At 40.1% G+C, this 18,643-nt stretch overlaps 1 protein-coding gene across 2 annotated transcripts in view; it reads right to left on the reverse strand.

Moving 5' to 3' along the window:
• WTAP (WT1 associated protein) overlaps window positions 1-16,368 on the reverse strand; it is a 28,138-nt gene extending 11,770 nt beyond the window's left edge. The window contains exons 1-5 of one of the 2 annotated variants that reach the window (XR_012041543.1): window positions 16,101-16,368; window positions 12,201-12,238; window positions 12,051-12,106; window positions 4,802-4,860; window positions 2,937-3,064 (exon numbers count right to left, since the gene is read on the reverse strand). Coding sequence is in view for 1 of the 2 variants with exons in the window: in XM_072856202.1 (XP_072712303.1) it covers window positions 2,937-3,064; window positions 4,802-4,860; window positions 12,051-12,106; window positions 12,201-12,230 (273 nt within the window). In the remaining variant the exon portion in view is untranslated. The remainder of the gene's footprint in view (window positions 1-2,936; window positions 3,065-4,801; window positions 4,861-12,050; window positions 12,107-12,200; window positions 12,239-16,100) is intronic. The other variant, XM_072856202.1, reaches the window with a different exon arrangement.
• Window positions 16,369-18,643: the final 2,275 nt, after the last annotated feature.

Genomic DNA, 18,643 nt, shown 5'->3' on the forward strand with positions numbered 1-18,643 from the left:
AGTAGTCTGCAACACCATTCAGACTCTTAGTAAGCTCCTAGCTCAAAAGAAACCCATATATTCTGCTGCTAGACTCAGCACAGAGCACGAGAGAATGGAGCAATCTCCAAGAAAGAATCAGGACAATGATTCTGCTACTCTGACATGCACATCTATACTTTCAAGACAATGACTGGTGACTTTTACAAGCTCAAGTAGGTTTTGTTGTGTTTTATCCTTTTAAAAGAAGGGTACAAATTAAAACAGCAACTAAGAAAGTCTATCACACCTTATTTTAAAACAGCTAGTATATTTTTACTAGTAAAGTGTTTTACACATCAGTAATCAGAAAACTCACTTATGTCTTCGTCAACTACTACCATTTTAATATGGTAAGATATTTTTAAGTTTTTATCCATTTAAGTTTGCAATACCTGAATGTGGCAATCCCAAAAATACATTAAGAGTATTTTTCATGTAAATATGGATTATAAAACATTGTTAAATGTGCTAAAAATAAAGTTATTTTATGGACTTAAGATTAGACATGTCAACTTATCATATGGTGAATAGTATTTGTTCATTTATGAAATGATTTAGCAACCTATAGCTTAGCTTTGCATCTCAAACATGATTTATTTTGCCACTGTCACTTTAGTGGAAAAATACTATCTGATTATACAAAGCCAGATAGTCCTCCAGAATTTCTTGAAACTATGTGCATTTAAACTTGGAAACACTTTAAGGTGCCAATGTCTCCATTACAGCTTTTACCCCTTCTTCAAGGATGCATCTTCCTACCTCCATGCATTATGGAGGATATTACATCCTTGAAGTTATTAATGTGTTAATACCTGGAAAAATATAAGCCACTTGGAGGGGTGTGGGGTGTGTGCTTGTTTTCTTGTTTCTGTTTGGTGGGTTGGGTCTGTCCTCCCCCCCCCCCCTTTTTTTTTTTTAAGTACACTGAAATTAATAAAAGCTCTTCAGAAGTTCTAGAAAGCCTATGCATCACAGCTATAAACATCTATAACAAAGTGCAGCCAAAAATCCTGTACTCTTCATGATCTTGTCAAAATTCATAGACAAAAAATTCAAGTATTTAAGACTAACTTGTCCTTTTAGAAAGAGAGAGGAAGAAAGGTGAAAATAGTACACACAAATTTGGTTTTGGTGAAAAACTTACACTTATTTTTATTTTTTTAGTATTTATTGTTTCAGCTACATGCTCAGAAGTTCAAAATAAAAAAGCTCTTATTACTGCTGTTCCTCACAGCAGAATTTATCAGTAAAACCAACAAGAGAAGCAGAACAATATAGTAGTCTTACTACTAGGGAAGTGTTGCGGTATAGTACCAGAACACATCTTCATTAGCATCCTGGGCTGCATTAGGAGGAGTGCTGCCAACAGGTCGAGGGAGGTGATCCTTCCTCTCCGCTCGGCACTGGTGAGACATCTGGAGTACTGGGTCCAGTTCTGGGCTCCCCAGTACAAGAGAGACATGGACATATTAGGGTGAGGCCAACGAAGGGCCACGAAGATGATTAAGGGGTTGGAGCATCTGACATACAAGCAGAGGCCAAGATCAGCGCTAGGGTTGTTCAGCCTGGAGAAGAGAAGGCTGAGGGGGATCTTACCAGCATGCACAAATACCTGATGGGGGGGGTAAAGAAGACGGAGCCAGGCTCTTCCCAGCAGTGCCCACTGAAAGCACAGAAGGCAAGGGGCACAAATTGAAACACAGGGAATTCCATTTAAACATAAGAAAATGCTTTTTGCTGTGAGGGTGGTTGAACACCCTCAGGTGTTCTGTGACTGCACAGGTCAGCCAGAGAGGTTTTGGAGGGTCTCCAGCCTCTAGGAGACACTCAAAACCCAACTGTGCACAGTCCCCTTAAACTTCAGTGATTCTGTGATTCATTTTTTGCCACTGCAAAGTAAGCTTTACCCCCTCATTTTTTCTTTTCATACCAGTGCTTACTACAAACTGAAGTCATCTTATGGTCTTAAGAGCAGTGAAAATTAGGTGCACAGAGTTAAGCATCACACTACTATACCTGACAGCTCTGAAAACCTACAAGAAAAGAGAAAGGAAGGCTAAAAGAAAATAGAAGAGGAAAGCTACAATACTAGTTATTTGTTTTGCACAGAGCTTGTATTTTTCATAAAAGAAGCTCTCAGGAGTATGTTACACAAACTAGCAATAAGAAGCTTTTTACAATCTTCTCTCAGGAACTGCCAAATTACAGCAGCAGGTGAAAGTTATGTTACGAAGGTAATCCAAAAAAGATCAGAAGTCCAAAAGTGGTAGAAGATAGTTTCAAGAAACAAAACTAAACACAGAAGAAAACAGAGTCTCAGAAAACCCACAGAAATAAAGGAGAGAAACAGAAACAAAGGTATTCACTGCAAAGAACATCAGAAACTCCAAGAAGCAGATCTGCCAAATTTCAAAAGAACTCCCTCTGAAAAAGTCAGTAGCTCTTTCCCCTACTGAGCCAAATGGATGCGGAAGCTTACAAATACCTTGTTATCCAAATCCAACATAAATATCAGCCTAAAACCTCCTAAATTAAACCCAGTAAACTCAATCTTGTCCTTACGTTTCAATTTGTTCCTGCATCCAATAATAGTCAGAAGTAACATTTTGGTAAGTATGCACAGCTGATAAATGCTAGAAGTAAGCATGGCTTGTGCAAAAATTAGCTTGGTTCTGAAGCAGAAGTCCTTCCAAGCACAACTGCTGCTGAAAATCAACTGAAATAACTAATATTTAAAAAGCAAACTTTAAGAAATGTTCTTTACTAATTCAGTGAAAGTTTAAGTGCCCTGCCATTTCTTTAAGCACAGAAAATGGGATGCTATAGATATATGAAAAACATAGCACACAGGTACTGGCTCAAAAGCTGATATTCCTGTAACAGTCTGAAAACCCTTACTCTCTCTAAATACTTACAGTACACTCTTGCATCTCCTGTTCCTTAGTTGCCAGCCTCATCACCAGAATATTTTCTCTTCGGGCAGACTCTTGCTGTTGCTGTTTCAACTTCTCTTCAGATTCTCTCAATCCCGTCACATCATTAGCTAATACAAGTAATAAAACACAAAAAGCACATGTCTTATAGCATTCTCTCACGCATAGTTTTTACAGACAGCTAAAAGAATCTGAAAACCAAATTCATAAACAGCAAAAGACTATAATAAGCATAAATAAGAAAAATCAAAGTATCATTCAGTATTAGGAAAGCTTGACAAGAGTTAGTTGTAAATACTTTCTGATCTTCCTTAAGACTTACTAAACTTTTGAAAATGTTTCCATGTTTATATAGGAAGTAACTTTTAAATTGCTTGCTTAACCAACTGCTATTACAACTTGCAGTCTGAAACTTGGGAAGTTGAAACTGTCCTGCTATCTATAAGAAATGTTGAGGCTGGGGGGGGCAGGGGGGAAGCCCACACTGGCAAAAAACCATCCGCAGTGTGTAAAACAGTGCCCTTTGTGGTCAATCCTCAATCTGGTCTCAACACTCCATGAGTAAACAGTAAGACATTAGAGAACTTCAGAAATGGCAGTTCAGTCGCAACTAGAAGAATTCTTCTGATCCATGAACACTTATGAAAGTTCATATATGAAATATGAGAGAAAGCAGCACAGCACATTTCCAAATTACTCAAACGGCAACACGTGCAAGCAGCCTGATAAAAAGAGTATACATTCATTCTGCTACTTGTCATGTATAAAATGATGGAAAGTTGGAATAAAGATTTTTTTTTTCCTAATTACTTGAGAATGATCTCCTGTAAATGTAAACTAAGAACATCACAAATTGCTTCAGGATAATTATTTCTAAATAATTCTTTGCAGATAATTCAATAATACCGATTACTACAACCTGTATTAGTTTCCAAAACTGAGAAACTGGGAACACTAAAACAACTTATTAATCTATGTTAGGACAGTTTGAGACTAGAACAAAACCAACTGCTTACATTTGCTATATTTTAGTCTCTCCAAAAATCAGACATTATGGGGCAGCAGTAGAAGAGGGATGTAACAACAGACAAAAAGGGAGAGGACATCCATTCAGACTGACAGAAAAAAAACCCTTCCAGCTCAGTGGTACTAAGTCTTTAACTATTTAGACTAAAAAGGTGAGTGGAAAACAGGAAAGAGCTGCCAACACAATTTTTGAAAGTAATTTAGGATTGGTGATTCAGTCAATTCCAGAATGTATCCAGCTTTTCTCATTTGAGTAGGATGTTTTTCCTATATTCTCTTTTGAAGGACTGAAGTACAGACCGAGTTTTAAAGACCACATAAGACTGACATTCAAATAGTTAATTTGCCTAATCAGATCAAACATTACTTGGGGACTCATTTTAAACCTTTACCTCTACAAACTATTCCCCCTCCCATGTGGTTTACAATCCTGTAAGACTACTGAAGGCACTAACATTCATGAAGTATTTTGGTAAAGGATAACATTTCCTTTCTAACGGAAAAGTCATGAAAATACACCTATTTGTGGGGTTATGTTTTGGGACTTCCCCCCCCCACACCCCCCAGCAGTCTGGGTACAGATGGTCCTACACATGCAAAAATACACTTTTTAGAAGCTGTGTAAGATCTGCAAAGGAAATTAAGTGGCTGAGAAAGTTGGGAAAGGCTGAACACTTACATTAGAAAAAACAGGGACTTTTTCTGACATATAGATTATCTCTCATCTCTAGTAGTTTTAGAAAGCACAGACATTACTTGAACACTTTGCTTTATACAAACACTCAGGTAACTCATACCATTTTGAAACTTGGCTAACTTACAATTAAGGTCTGTGTACTTGCCCTCCAGAGCTTGCACGTATGCTTCATACTGTTTCCACCTGTTGCAGAGATGAAGAGAAAAAAGAATTTTCTGAAGCTCAGTTTATTAAATCAAGGCATCTCATTCCTAAACTTCCAGAGTATACATTTATACCATAATCAGAAAATGTCAAGAGGGAATTACGCAATTGGATAGAAGTCAATTCCAGTTTTTAAAATGGGGCTTTTAATAATGGAAATAGTTAAATCCACTTTGCATCTCAAAAGGATAAAAAGGTAGCTGTGCATTACAACACTTAAATTGACATCTTAAAACTTACTGTAACATTTTGGACAAACATGGGGAATAAACACTTATTACTTAGTTATCTGTGTAAAGTACCTAAGAGACATCTCATTCTCAAAGCAGAACAACTCAAACAAAATTCTGTAACAGAAACCATAATACAAAGACAACATTAAGTCCGTTATCAAGTGAACAAGACGACAAGCAAAAGTGTATTACAATACACTAGAATTCGCAGTCTAGGTTAAGTAGTTATACCAGCTCATTCAAACCAAGGCGATACTCTGAGTATATTCATCAACCAGAAGCCAAACAGTTTAACAGCTCTTTGAAGGCATGTTATTTAAGCAATTCATCCACAGTCAGAAAACCTCACACTTCAAAACAGCATTCCATTTGATACAAACCATCAAATCAGTAGCAAATAAAGTCTGCAGTAAAGCTCAGCACAACATGCCATACCAACAAAGGTCACAGGATGAAGTTTTGGGGGTTTTTTTGTTTGTTTTTAAAGAAGTACTTACTTTGCTTCTAACTATGCATCTTCCTCACAATGGTACAATTCCACATTATGAAACAAATTCATCTAATAGCTTACCACTACAGAAAAGGAAGGTTTCTGTTCCTTTCTCCCAACTATCCTTTCTCCCTGCCACCTATCTTATGCCATACTCAACATAACTGCTCTATTTTAACTCCCTAACCTACAACAGCACTACCTCAATCAAAACTATAAAATCTAACTGTAGATGATTTTTGACCATTCGGTGAATTCAAACAGCTTGTTAAAGGGTCTAAAAAGCATCATGTGTAACAGCAAGTGAGATCATATCACTGGGAAAAGCAAAAGTAAGTACAAAATGTCTTCCTTCTAGCAGCAACAAAATTTTGCATCTCTTCAGCTGAACATGAAATCAGCATGAATTAACTCTCAAGCTCTGTAGAAAGAGCAGTTGTATTCCCACTTAACCCTTAAACTTACCTCTCTGCTCTAAAAAGAACATTGTTAGAAACAAAAGTTTCACCATTTGACCGCTAGAAGTTCTATGTTAGTTCAGGAGATTTCAATCCCCCAAAAGTAAAACTGAAACAGTCTACTAAATAGGAAACACGGAAACAGAGTCTAATTTTTACATGAAAGAATTACACGAAATAAAAGACTTGGTCTTCAAATACAGCTGCAGGATTACTTGACTTCTAAGTTATATCTCACAGCCTGAAAACAGTAATTCTGTCAAAACCATAATACCCCCTCCCCCAAAAGGAGCTATACAAAGAGCAAGCGAAATGAAGACCTGAAACACAAGTTAAGCAGACATGACAGACCACCACCAGAAAACAAAAACACACATAGCCTGTGGTCACCAAGAATGTCAGAGAGAATACCTCTAAGTCACCTCTCTACAACTGCTAGTATTTAAGCAAGAACCAAATTCCTGGAAAAGAAAACCCAGAGTGCACTAGGCTATGTCATGGACTTTTCAAGTCATGTCCCTGCCAACTCTTCTAGAAACAGGACTCATCTTGTTCTAGAATCATGTCTTGTTCTAGAACACGACATAATGTTTTGTCAAAAATCTGCTGAAGATTGTTGCAGTTCATCTTCAAGCAAGTTTATGAAATTGTACAGAATAAACTTGTGATCACCACACTGACATACTCAGAGAGAACTCTTCAACAATCAAGCCATCAATTTTAAAATTTGAAATTTTTCTACCACAGTAGCTTTAATTTCACACACACGCACTGTCTCAATTTTGCTACAACTACAGCAGATCTCAGAAGCAATTTTCTCTTCTAGCAATTGATGAGAATTGAGGCTTGTTTCATGCGATTTAAAAAAAAAAAAAACATTAAAACAGACAATTGAATAGACTAAAAGCATCCCCAAAAAACCTGAAATAATGAAAGTTTAAAAACATTCACATTAATGAAGTAGACCATTCTTATAAATAACTTCACCTCAGGAAAATAAGGAAATATATTGGGAGGCCCTTACTGAAAGGGGACTGATTCCTTTTCAAACTTACAGTTGCAATTCTTCATCTGATGTGTGTATATTTTTGTAGTGATCTCAGTAATCCTGAGGACTAACGTCAAAGTATTTACCAAATATATCAACAAGACAGTTTCTCAAGAACATTCATGAAGCCAAGTTAAAGGAAGAAAAAAAAAGGTGGGTTTTTTTTAATATCTATACTTTGACTAGTTTTAGGTATTTTAAAAAACAGTCTTGTGCCAGCCCTGATAATCTAGTTTTCACTTAAGTGTCTATTAACTGACTTAAGACTTGAAACATCTTGTATAATTTCTAAGTTCTTAAGTCTTCTCTTGTAGTAACTTTTGTTGTTCACTGCCTTTAATAATCTATTTTCCTAAATACTGTATTTCCAGCTTATTCCACTCTGATTGTTTTCCCCTGTTTACTGTAGTAGCACAGATCATTAACAGAGGGAATTAAAGTAGAATTCTGATCTTTGAAAAGCTACAGTTACAAAGTTGTAGCTTCTAAAGTTATGCAAAGGAAAGATAAAGAAAAATAAGGAACTATCACAGAATAAAGCATTTTAAAAAACCCAAAGATACTGAAGATCATTGACAGTATTTTTAGTGCTCCAACTCTGAACATTGCTAACTCCTATCTTTTTACTCCTTCTCCCTTTTTATTATGTCTACACTGATAGAGAAGACCAGATGATACTATGATGAAACAGTACAGGTGTAAAACTTTATTTCTAGGTCTCAAATGACTACGAGTGGTGCCCAAGTCTGTAACACCATTCTCTAAATGAGCAATTCTTACAGAAAATCTGTTTTTACCTGAACAATAAAAGGGCAGTATTTCCAGATGCACAACTTTGGTCTCACATTGTACAACTGAATCTCCATGCACAACAGTTTTACTTCTATACTTTTTTCAGTGATACGGACTCCCAGCTGCCAATATGCAAGGCTGAGGTGAACCTGTATTCCCATTACATGAATCTCACATGCTAAGTTTTCACTCAGACCTTGAAAGAGGTGACAAGGACAGCAAGTTTGTGGAATGCTGTAATGATGCCTTTGCTCAGCGGTAGAATCTCAGCCATGCCATGCTGAAACTAGACAGCAGAAGCTGAGGCTAATCTAGCAGTGGATGTAGCAGTGGACCACCTACAAATCCCAGCTACGAAGCACAATTCCAGTACAGTCCAAGGGTTCAGAGCTAAAAGTTTAAAAAAAAAAACCCACAACACACCAAAACCACAAAGGCAAGTATGATCTGAAGCCTCCATTAGGCCCTACTGCTATCAGGAAATGGTTAGAAAAAGTCATCTCACAGATGTCACCATATGCCACAGAGGAGGTCTTTATTTCAGATCCAGTTAGAAATTTTAATGCAAACTGTACCCAAAAATATTGTAATTCTCTGCATAAAAACATGCAATTTCCCCATAACAGAACACGTTAAAGACCTCTGATGAATTACGAAACTTTCTATATAAACAGCATTCCTAAAAATTACATACTTCAAATGTTTTCCAGCTAGCTCACATTAGAGGCTCTTCAGGGAAAAGATTTTTTGACCCTAAATACATTCTAAAGTTCAGTACAAGAAGCATATTGAAAAAAAAATCAGTAGTAATACAAACAGAAACATTCCACCCCCAAATTATGTCAGAATTAAAATCTGAAGATTGCTACTAGCACATCTTCAACTACAGGAGGAAAGCATTTCCCTCTGGGAAACCTTTCTGCCTTACTTGAGGATGATATATCCCTTCTACTAGGTTTCATCCACACATAATATCTGCACTAGTTTAAACTTTTTTTAATAGACAGAGGTAAAATCAACACTTACAGTGATGTAAAAATCCAGTTTTCGGTTAACCTATTTAAGAATTTGTACATACTTGCAAAAACTTCTTTAAAAAAAAACCAGTGATTTATAGGAACTTGCTGGCTAGTCCTTAAGTCTGAAGCCTTTCTTCCCAAGATCCAAGAAAGAGATAGTTCTCTTCACACATGTAATCTAAGAGATGCATTGGTTTGAGCAAACATCCGAGTTGCCTTGACCTCCTTGCCCCATATTGCCCCTTCTGGTACCTCTGTAGGGGACTCAGGCAGCTCATCAGTGAATTCAAGTGGGGAAAAAGGCTAAAAGCCAGCTTTTTTCTCACTTTGGTTTCACTCAACATTGGCTCTTGATCAGTTTAGTAGTTCATGTCAGTAATCTGATGGCTAAACAGTGACAATCTGAAGAGCTTCTCTAAAGTGCTACTTGGAAAGGCACTAGAGAACAGAGCTGTACACAGAACTAGGAAGACAGCCCTGAATCTGATTTACATTCAAGGGGTCACTTACAGTCTCACAAGAACTGGCAGACAACTGGACAGCATTATGGACAGAAGATAATTGGGCAGCATTGGGCAGTTAATTCCCTTCATTCTCCAGAAATACTAAGCAGACTTTAAGACTCCATGGCTTCAAAATACTTCCATAAGTACCACTATTTTTTTGGGAGCACCCGTTTTTTTATGCTGAGCTTTGGGGTTCACTTTTTCCAAGAATAAATGATAAGCACTTAGGGGGTAGGGCACACACAGCATTGCACCTAAGCCATCCCAAAAGTGACTGGCTGTAAGTCCATGTTGATTGAAGTTCAGTAAAAGCACTGTATTTCCTCAGAACTCCTTGTGTAAATCAGGGTGCTTCAATGTTTTACAGACTAACCACTAGGCTAAACAATCAGGGCAACACTGATCAGATTTTTAGCTATGATCTACAGAGTGCTTTGTTATTGTGTTCCTGGCTCTTCTTTCTTCACAGAAGCTCCTACACAGTCAAGATAAGTAGCTAATGCATTAAAAAGGGGAGGGGAAAGATGAAGGAGATGAGCCCACAGCAACAAGTAATGAGACCAGCAGAAGTTCCCAAAAGGCCAGACTGAAAGACTTTTTGTTGATCCTGCTCACTTTTAGTAAACGGAAGTTAAAACAAGCAAACCTGAATGATGTACTTAGTGGAAAAGAACAGTGAAATTGGGATTCATGGCACAGGAACTGATAAAAAATAATTAGTATTTTCTACATATGTATTTTATCAGTGCAATTGTACCACAATAATGATGTTATTACCTAAAAGACCAAAAGCAGATAACACATGCCTGTATCTTAAAAAGCATTTGCCCCACCAAAGCATGGACCAAAAAATGCACTCCAAATCTTAATTTAAGACAATCCAGTAGTGGTCAACACATGCTTTTCTCTGTGTGAAAGTAGTAAAGATGCTTTGATTAAAATATGATATACATATAATAGTGTTATATTTTATTAAAACCTACAAATGAAGCCAGCAGTTAGAGTAGTAATTGCTAGTTTTACACGAAATCACAATTAAAAGGTGAACTTACTATAAATACATTAAATATGCACCCCATTCAAAGAAAAAACAGTGTTCGTAGGACTGCTTAATGAAAACAAGTAAAATGGACATGGCCAAAACAGCATTTAAGTTTCCACTTCCAGGTATAAAGGACACTTATTCTCCTTAAAACCATCAAGTGGCCTTTTTGAGAGCAGAAGTTGCTTTGTCTACACTAAGAATATTCAGTAGCAACACAGCTGTCATTAGCAAATTCCCTCCTGTCTCTTCATTAACACAGTTTAGCTGCTGATATACTTTACCTCCTTGCGTGTATTCCATCACATTCTCACTTGAATATATGCTGGAAATGGATCTCTTCTATGGTAGCAACTAATCATTGCAAGTTACAGAAATTGATTACAATTGGAAGCCTTTTTTGTTTTCACATTATCAATCAGAAAGCAAGTTGCACAGAAACTATGCTTTGGTACTTTGACAGGAATTTTATAGCTGGAGGTCAGGGCATAGCTTTACAGACTTAGGAGTTTGCTATTTACAGGGATAATCTTGAGTACAGAAACTTTTATGAAAGGGTTCACAAGGCCTAAACCACTTAACATTAAAGAAACACTTTGTCCTACCGTTGAAATACATTATCCTTTACTACCCAAAAGACTAGATACTTGGAGGAAGTCAGAAACCAGTTTTAAACATATGGAGCTAGACTATGTTGGCTCCCCTGGAAAGAACTGTCACCCCAGAAGTAGCTGGCAGGATAGTTTGCCCAGAAGAGGGACTAGCTGATCATATACATTAAGTGTTGCACTTGTACCCTCATGTTTTTACACAGTTTAGTCTTTGTTCTATGAAATAGCAATATTTAACTTGAGAGACCCTAATAATGGTAATAACTTACAGTGTACAAAAAGCCAAGAGCTACAGTTTACTGAAATGGACACACAAACTACTCCAGCAGATAAACAGATGACCCACAGATGTCTAGTTTAGTTAGCTCCTTGTTTACAAATCAGGAAGTTCAGGTATACAGAGACAAGTGGCTTGGGTTGGTTTCTTTAAGAAGGTGGTCTGCATAACAGGATTGCCTATTATTTTTGCCATGGTGACACTTAGCTTTCTAAAAGGTGAAAAAGATGGCCTTGCTTTTCTTTATGCAAGTTCTAGGCGATTAAAACTTCATTTTAACAGTTTACGGTTAATATCTGAACATGCTGAGAAGATGACTGTACGGACTAAGAAAACCTAGAACTTACTGTAGGAGTAAGGAGTTGACATTTTTCTGATGTTTAAAAATAACCTGCTATCTAGCAAGGAATGCAAGCAACCATATCTTCTGAAGTCACACGTGAAAAAAACTCCTACTCATGTATTACAAAATATTGTTCAGGATTTTGTCTCTTTGGAAAAGGTGTTTCCCCAAAAACTATATATAAAAATATTTGAGACAAGATCAGAACTTCACAGAAGAGATGTATCATGAAAAGGATAAAATAGTTTTTCAGAACAAGGATGCTAAAAACAATGGAAGAGGAAGGTCACACATCTTCCATTGAAAGTTCACTAAAAAGTTGAGATGGAAAAAACTGCTTTTTACTTTACCTTAGGATGAGCTCGTCTCTAGGTAAAACCTTAAAATCTGCTTCACTAAGGCGAACCTATGGAGAAAAAGGAATAGCACAAACTTAGCAAGCTGTCTTGATTACGGGGGGGGGGGGGGGGAAGTCGTCACAAGTATTTTTAAAAACATACCTTCTTTGGGAGAGGTTCTTCATTCGTCATTGTGAACTCTGAAGGGGGAGGAAAAAAAAAGAGTTTTATTTAATGTAGTTACTAGTGTACATTAAATACTGAACAAGTCAGAAACTTGTACTTCTAGCCTCAATTTTTTTTTTTTAATTTGCAATATTAGACTACTGAAATATTGGTTCCACACAATGCAGAGCCAGAGTACAACACAACACTATGACAAGTTTGCTGCTGTAATCTACATACAAAGTCAACAGATGCATTTTTTCTAAAAGTTAACAAAAACTTTCTTTAGATGTCTAAAAAGCCTATCAGTAATCAATTCTTCCTATTTAACCAAGCAAAACCACCCAACTTTGTCCATATTTGTTTAGATCAAACTGACATTTCATATGTGCCTACATCTATTTAACATTGTATTTCATGAGGTAGAGGGTAATCAAGGTCTGAGGAAAGTAAATTATATTACTACTTCAGTATCTCTTTGGAATAAAAGTAAATAATTTGTGAACATTATCACTAATGTTTGTGTTATGTCAAGATAACAAGTTCTTCCAAGTACTTATTCCCTTACTTTTAAGATTCTGATAAACAGGAAGTATAAGCAGTTATTTTAAAACCCCTGTGAATATTTTTTAGGAAAAGATGTCAAACAAATGGCTTAGATAACCATCAAATTCAATTCCTTTTATGTGTATGTAGCATAATAGTATTGCATTGTGCTAGGTTAAATATTCACACTTCCTTGAGTTACAGGGCATGCTTCCTTACCTCAAAAGGATAATACATAGTATTTTCTACAACTATGATTATACAAAAATATCAAGTCCACAAAGATTGTAAGCACACAAGTAACAGCGAATGCAAGGTTTGCTAGAGGCATACATCTTTGCAATACACTTTCCAACAGAAGTTGCATATATTAAGATTCGACAAGCTTGTAAAGCTGCTGCAATGCATGTACACCAGGGAAAGGATGTGTCAACTTCTTGGTTCTGAACACTTAGCTTCACAAAAACAGTGCTCTTAAGTAGTTAAAAAATATTTTATTTTCTCAAAAAGACTTTTACAGACTACCTTAGGTATTTTCACAACAACACCCAATGAACTAATTTAACTTTTCCAAATCCTAAGACAAACAAATCCTAAAATTGTTTGTCAATAAGACAAATACGCACCAAATGAAATAGAGCCTCTTCAAACCACACTAACCATTGACAAATACACAGCAGTTTACCAAACAAGGCCCCAGTTAAAAAAAAAAAAAACAAAACCCCAAAACACAACCCCCCCCCAAAAAAAACAAAAAAAATCCCCACACCAAGTACAGTGCACAGATGAAACAACTTCCAAGCCTTTCATAAAATAAAAACTGACATTAGAACCCACGGAAAGGTTTCCAAAACCATTCAGTAGAAGCATCTCACTGATGAATGGCAGCTTCCTCTTCCTAGTCTTAGTAACACACAGGCACTTAAGTGCTTCCCTACCCTAACACGTCCCCCCACCCCCACCAGCTTCCCTCTCGCACACAAGTTACTCAAACATTCTGCTTTAATTTCTGGATGCAGCTTCTTATTTGAGACTGTTTTACCAAAAACGTACCTTAAATACATTCAAGCATAAGAGGCTATCGATACAAACTGCCAGTGCCCAACCCAGTCACCCAAAATAACATAATAACTTGAAATCACAGGGAGAATGCTTGTGACCCCTGTATTTAGGCTGCCTACCTCTCCCACTATAATTTTCCTAAAGATTTTTAGACTCTTTTAACTCCTTCAGTGTGAAGATCTCAACAAGACTTGATTCCTTGACAGAGAGAAACATGCTTTTCAGATGTTCCACAGAACTACAGCTAACACTGATTAAATTGTGCACAGATGCTGTCAAGTTATTATTTGTGTGTTCCTCAGAAAAGTACCAGAAGCACACAAATACCAAAAAGGGTGAGTTTCCCCAAAGACCTGGCTTGTGAACCCTGCAGCAGCATACAACTATAAACACTTGATTACTACTACAATCATGACTGAAAGAAATCAAAGGCCGATGCTCCATCTAAGGGTAGTCTAGCTCATATCTCCAGACCTCACGCAAGGTTCCAGCATCCAGTTCTCTACAGCAGCTCCAGACCTGGCTACTCTAACCTCTACACCCAGCACACGGCCATTTACAAAGCCATCTCTTCCTTCAGAGGAGCACAAAATGCTGAAGACTGAGGTTACAGGCCACTGCATTACAAAAGTCACTGTCTTACTGCCACCTATTATCACTTGTAGTGATAGAACTGTACACTAAGAAAACACACTAGCTAAAAATATTCTACAGGTTATTTTGGAAAAAGCTACGTTGATCACATCTACAGATAAACACTGGCACTCTTTCTGTATGTGTGAATTTCACCTCACTACTCCCATGCAACAGCTTTTTTGGCACCTACAGTAACTTACCAAAAGCTTAGAAATTTATTACTGCTATATATTTCTACCATTGTGCTCAGTGTTTTTCAGAAACATTAAAAGCATCAGGCTGACTACATCAGTTGTCACAGTGATTTGCCTTAGCTTTCTGTTCATTAACAGATTAATTCGTATGCTACAGACAATAACATTGCAACTGAAATGTTTGTTCTTTGAATTTAATACAGCAACTTTTCCAGTACTGTGCAGCAAGAGGTGCTTCTCATCACTTGGCTCTCCTCTAAGCGAGGAGATGATCTCTCTCCTACGCAGATCAGAAATATTTTGCAAGAGCATGATGAAGTGCCACTTTCTATAATAAAAAGAATCAATGAAAACAACATTCCTGTATAACTGACTGGAATTAACACGATTATATTTTGTGATTTATATGATGAACAGCTTAACTGTACTATCCTAACTAAGCACTTCCATGTTTTGGGGAAACGATGCCACTCTTACATATCTGCTCCTGGCAATGAGCAACATAAAACCATATTCCATATTTAAAATAACATTGTCATGAGAACTGAAAGAATTTTTATGTAATCTCATCATGTTTTAGGCTTTTATGGCACTTTAAATATGAAGAGAGCTGAAATGGGGAAAGTGCATTTTAATTTTGGGAACTCCAGTAGTCTGTACACCTTTTACTACAATGTTTAGAAAACATGGGATTTAAGGATTAAAAAAAGGTAAGACACAAAATAATTAAATAACATCAGGTATGCTGCTTTACTAGTTATACCTGAAGTAACTGCCAGTTATTTTAGCGACATGAAAAAGAGTTCTGTGGGGAAAACCCCGGCATAGGCTCCAGAAATATGAAAAAAGGCTTCAAAATAACACTGACTGGGCAGACTTCACACTCGCCTCAGCAACCGCGGCCTGAAGCCGGGTCCCGCGCCCACCCACCCCCCCTACAGACAGCGAGGCCCCGCCGCGCAGCCCCGCCTCCTGCGCGGAGACCCCGCCGGCTGCGGGCCAGGCGCAGCTGCAGGCCGCTCACCGGCCAGCTCGCCGTAGACGCTTGACAGACCCCGCTGCCGCTCTCGCCCCCCCTCAAGCTCAGGCACTGCCCGCCCCGCCGGGCCGCCCTCGCTCGTCTTCAACAAGGGATGAGAGAAACGCGTCTCCCGCGCCCGTGCGGGCGGCGGCGGCCGTGCCCGGGCGTGGCGGTTGCCGAACGCCGGGGGAGGAGGATCCCAGCGGCGCAGCCAGGCCGGGCTCGGGGCCTCGCACAAAATGGCTCTAAGTGCTTCCGCTCCTCCCCCCGCTCGAGGTGAGGGATGGAGCCGCCGCCGGGGTTTGGCGCCCCGGGACCGCGAGGTGCCTGGTCTCTCCCGCGGGCCCCGCTACCTCCCGCGAGGGGGAAGGCGGCGGTGCCAGGGAAGGGGGGCGGGGGGGCTCGGCGGCGGTGAGGAGCGCTCGCGCGGCCACTCACCTCCCGCCCGCGGTGCGGAGGCCTCGCTCTCCCAGCACACTAGTTGCCTGGGCCGCACCCGTCACATCGAGGGCGAAACGCCGCTACCGCTCACGCCTGCCGCCACCTCTGCGCCCGCAACCGGCTCTACAGGGACCGCCGCTCCGGAGCCGGGGTCGCCGCCGCGTACCCCCGCCCGGGCTCCCTCAGCGCGCCGCTCCCGCCCGCTCTTTATTTGCGGATTCTCTGCGCTACAAAATGGCGCCCAAGGAGGAAATGAGCGCCCGACCGCCCCGCCTACAGGCCACCCCCCCCGTCAGGGGCGGGGGGCTGCGCGCGCAGCTAGCGCGGGGCGGCGGGAGCCGCCGCAGTGGCACGGAAGGGAGGCAGCGGCCGGCTCGGCCCCAGCCCGCTTGCGGGGCTGCCTCGGGAGAGCTCGCCCCTCGCCCGCCCCGCCGGAAGGCGGTGTCGGGGCGCCCCTGCCTTGCCGGTGCGGTGGTGTCCTGGGGTTGTTTGCGGGGGAGCGCGCGGCGGGCAGCGAGACGCGGGGCATCCTGGGGCCGGCGGAAGGATTCGGGCGCTGCGCGGCCCCGGCGGGAGGCCCCGCTGTCTGCTTCCTCCTGCAGCCGCCGGGCGGGACGGAGTGCGCGGGGCCGCGCCTCGCCTGCTCCTCCGCCGCGGCCTCGCCCGTGAAAGCGGCTGACGGGGAGCGGCGGCGGGAGCCCCGGGGGGCCGCCTGGGAGAGCTGCTCGGTGCCTTCTCGGAAGGCTGACGGAAAAGATGGCATCTCCAGAAGGGAGCAGTGCGCTTAGCAGTTAATAACGTGCAAGATGGGCGCCGGGCTTCCCAGCTTGGCTGCTGGGGCTTTCTGCCCGTCTGCCGGGTCGGGGAATGGTCGTTTTCTCGCGGTTAAACCGAGCTCAGCGGTATCGGTGCAAGTCGGTGTCAATCGCCAATGAAAGAAAAGGCAGTTATGGTCCAGCAGCTTCCAAAGAAATTAAACTTCAGTTTCAGTGTTTGGGAAAAACAAAGAATAAAGCATACTGTTTGCCCTTAATTGCAGTGTAGCACTGAGCTGCTACTTTAAAAGCAGATTTCTTATTATCTTGATTTCTCGAGCAGTGTTATTAGGACAAGTAAATACGTTCCCCCCTTGCCAGCAAAGTCATAAAGCTTCTGTAGGCTAAATCAGTCTGTCAGCTGGGTTGTGCAGGCGTAACTGCCACTCACTACATCGCTGTTGATGCTCCAGAAATCTGCTTTCTTGACTCTGTTACTGGTAGCAGAAAGAATGTATTTGCTACAGAATAGGGTCCAATGCACGTTGTCCCCATATCCATGTGTGTGTATGTATATAAAAACACAACAGATTTTCAGTGATAATTTGAAAAACATTTTGAAACCTATGCCATGCTTCAAGTGATTTGACATGGCTACCCAAAAAAGGGTAAGGATTGTGTGATTAGTGACCACAAGGACAGAGGGCTTGAATTAATTCCTTTTAACTCTTACCTTTTTAAACTGAAAAAGGTATGCTGTGATTAGTGTTCTGGGTTTCTGGCTCCTGCCTCTGGTTACCTCCAAAAATACCTTGCAGGTATTTGTTTTAAGCTTTCAGATACTAATTACCAGATTAAGCTGCCATATGGTAGCATGGATGAGGTGCTGAAATACCAGAGTAGTCCTTAATATGATCATTAATGTAGCAAATTGACCTGATTTCCTATGCACAAATGTAAACATTACAGTACTAAAAATGTTTATAAGCCAAGTAGGACAAGAAATGGAAACTTTTTCTGTATAAAAAGGGTGCAGAGTTGTACTTAAGGCTGTTTCTGTTCGGTGTATTTCTATTCTCTGTATAAATTGCCTAACATTTTCTGTATATCACTGGCGATTTAAACACAAGATCTCCCTATATTTGCCTGGAGTTTGGCTATTCTTCATTATGTTCAGAAACCAGGTCTCCCTTGTGTCTTTTTAATAGTACAGATAAAGGTCTAGCTCAGATACACCGTAAGGTGCAGGACCTTAAACCTTTCACCGGTGCCTGTTGTTGGTGTTCATGAGCATGTAGAAAATATTCCTGCATTTTTTTTACCCCATGTCAGCACTTAGTTATTTAAAATTTATCTTTACAAGTGTAGATTACATGTGGGAAGAGTGGTAGCTGAGCAAGAAGCAGCCAGCCAGAGACATCTAGAGGTGAGAGGAATCGGTCTGCAGAGCTTTATATTCTGACCTGCCTTCTTTCTGTCCCTTCAAATTAACGTCTATTTTCAGCCTACGCTTACAATTTTTGTTTGAGAAAATAAGAGCAGCAATTTGTTAACCGGTCCTCTTGATAGTTTTCGGAAGAGGACATTTAACTGAAATAGTCTTTTATTCTCTTTGCACATCACCTAACACAGTGAGAACTAGCCTGGGATTTTTTGGTGCTATTGGAATAAACATGTTGACACCTATATTGGGTTATGTTTACAGCGTGATAACGGGAGTAAATTTGCTTCTCAAATAGGTGCTAGCATAACTCCCAGCAGCATCATTTGTCCTCAGATGAGAGG

This window comes from Ciconia boyciana, chromosome 3, assembly GCF_034638445.1.
Source record: "Ciconia boyciana chromosome 3, ASM3463844v1, whole genome shotgun sequence".
In the NCBI taxonomy this organism is placed as follows: Eukaryota; Metazoa; Chordata; class Aves; order Ciconiiformes; family Ciconiidae; genus Ciconia; species Ciconia boyciana.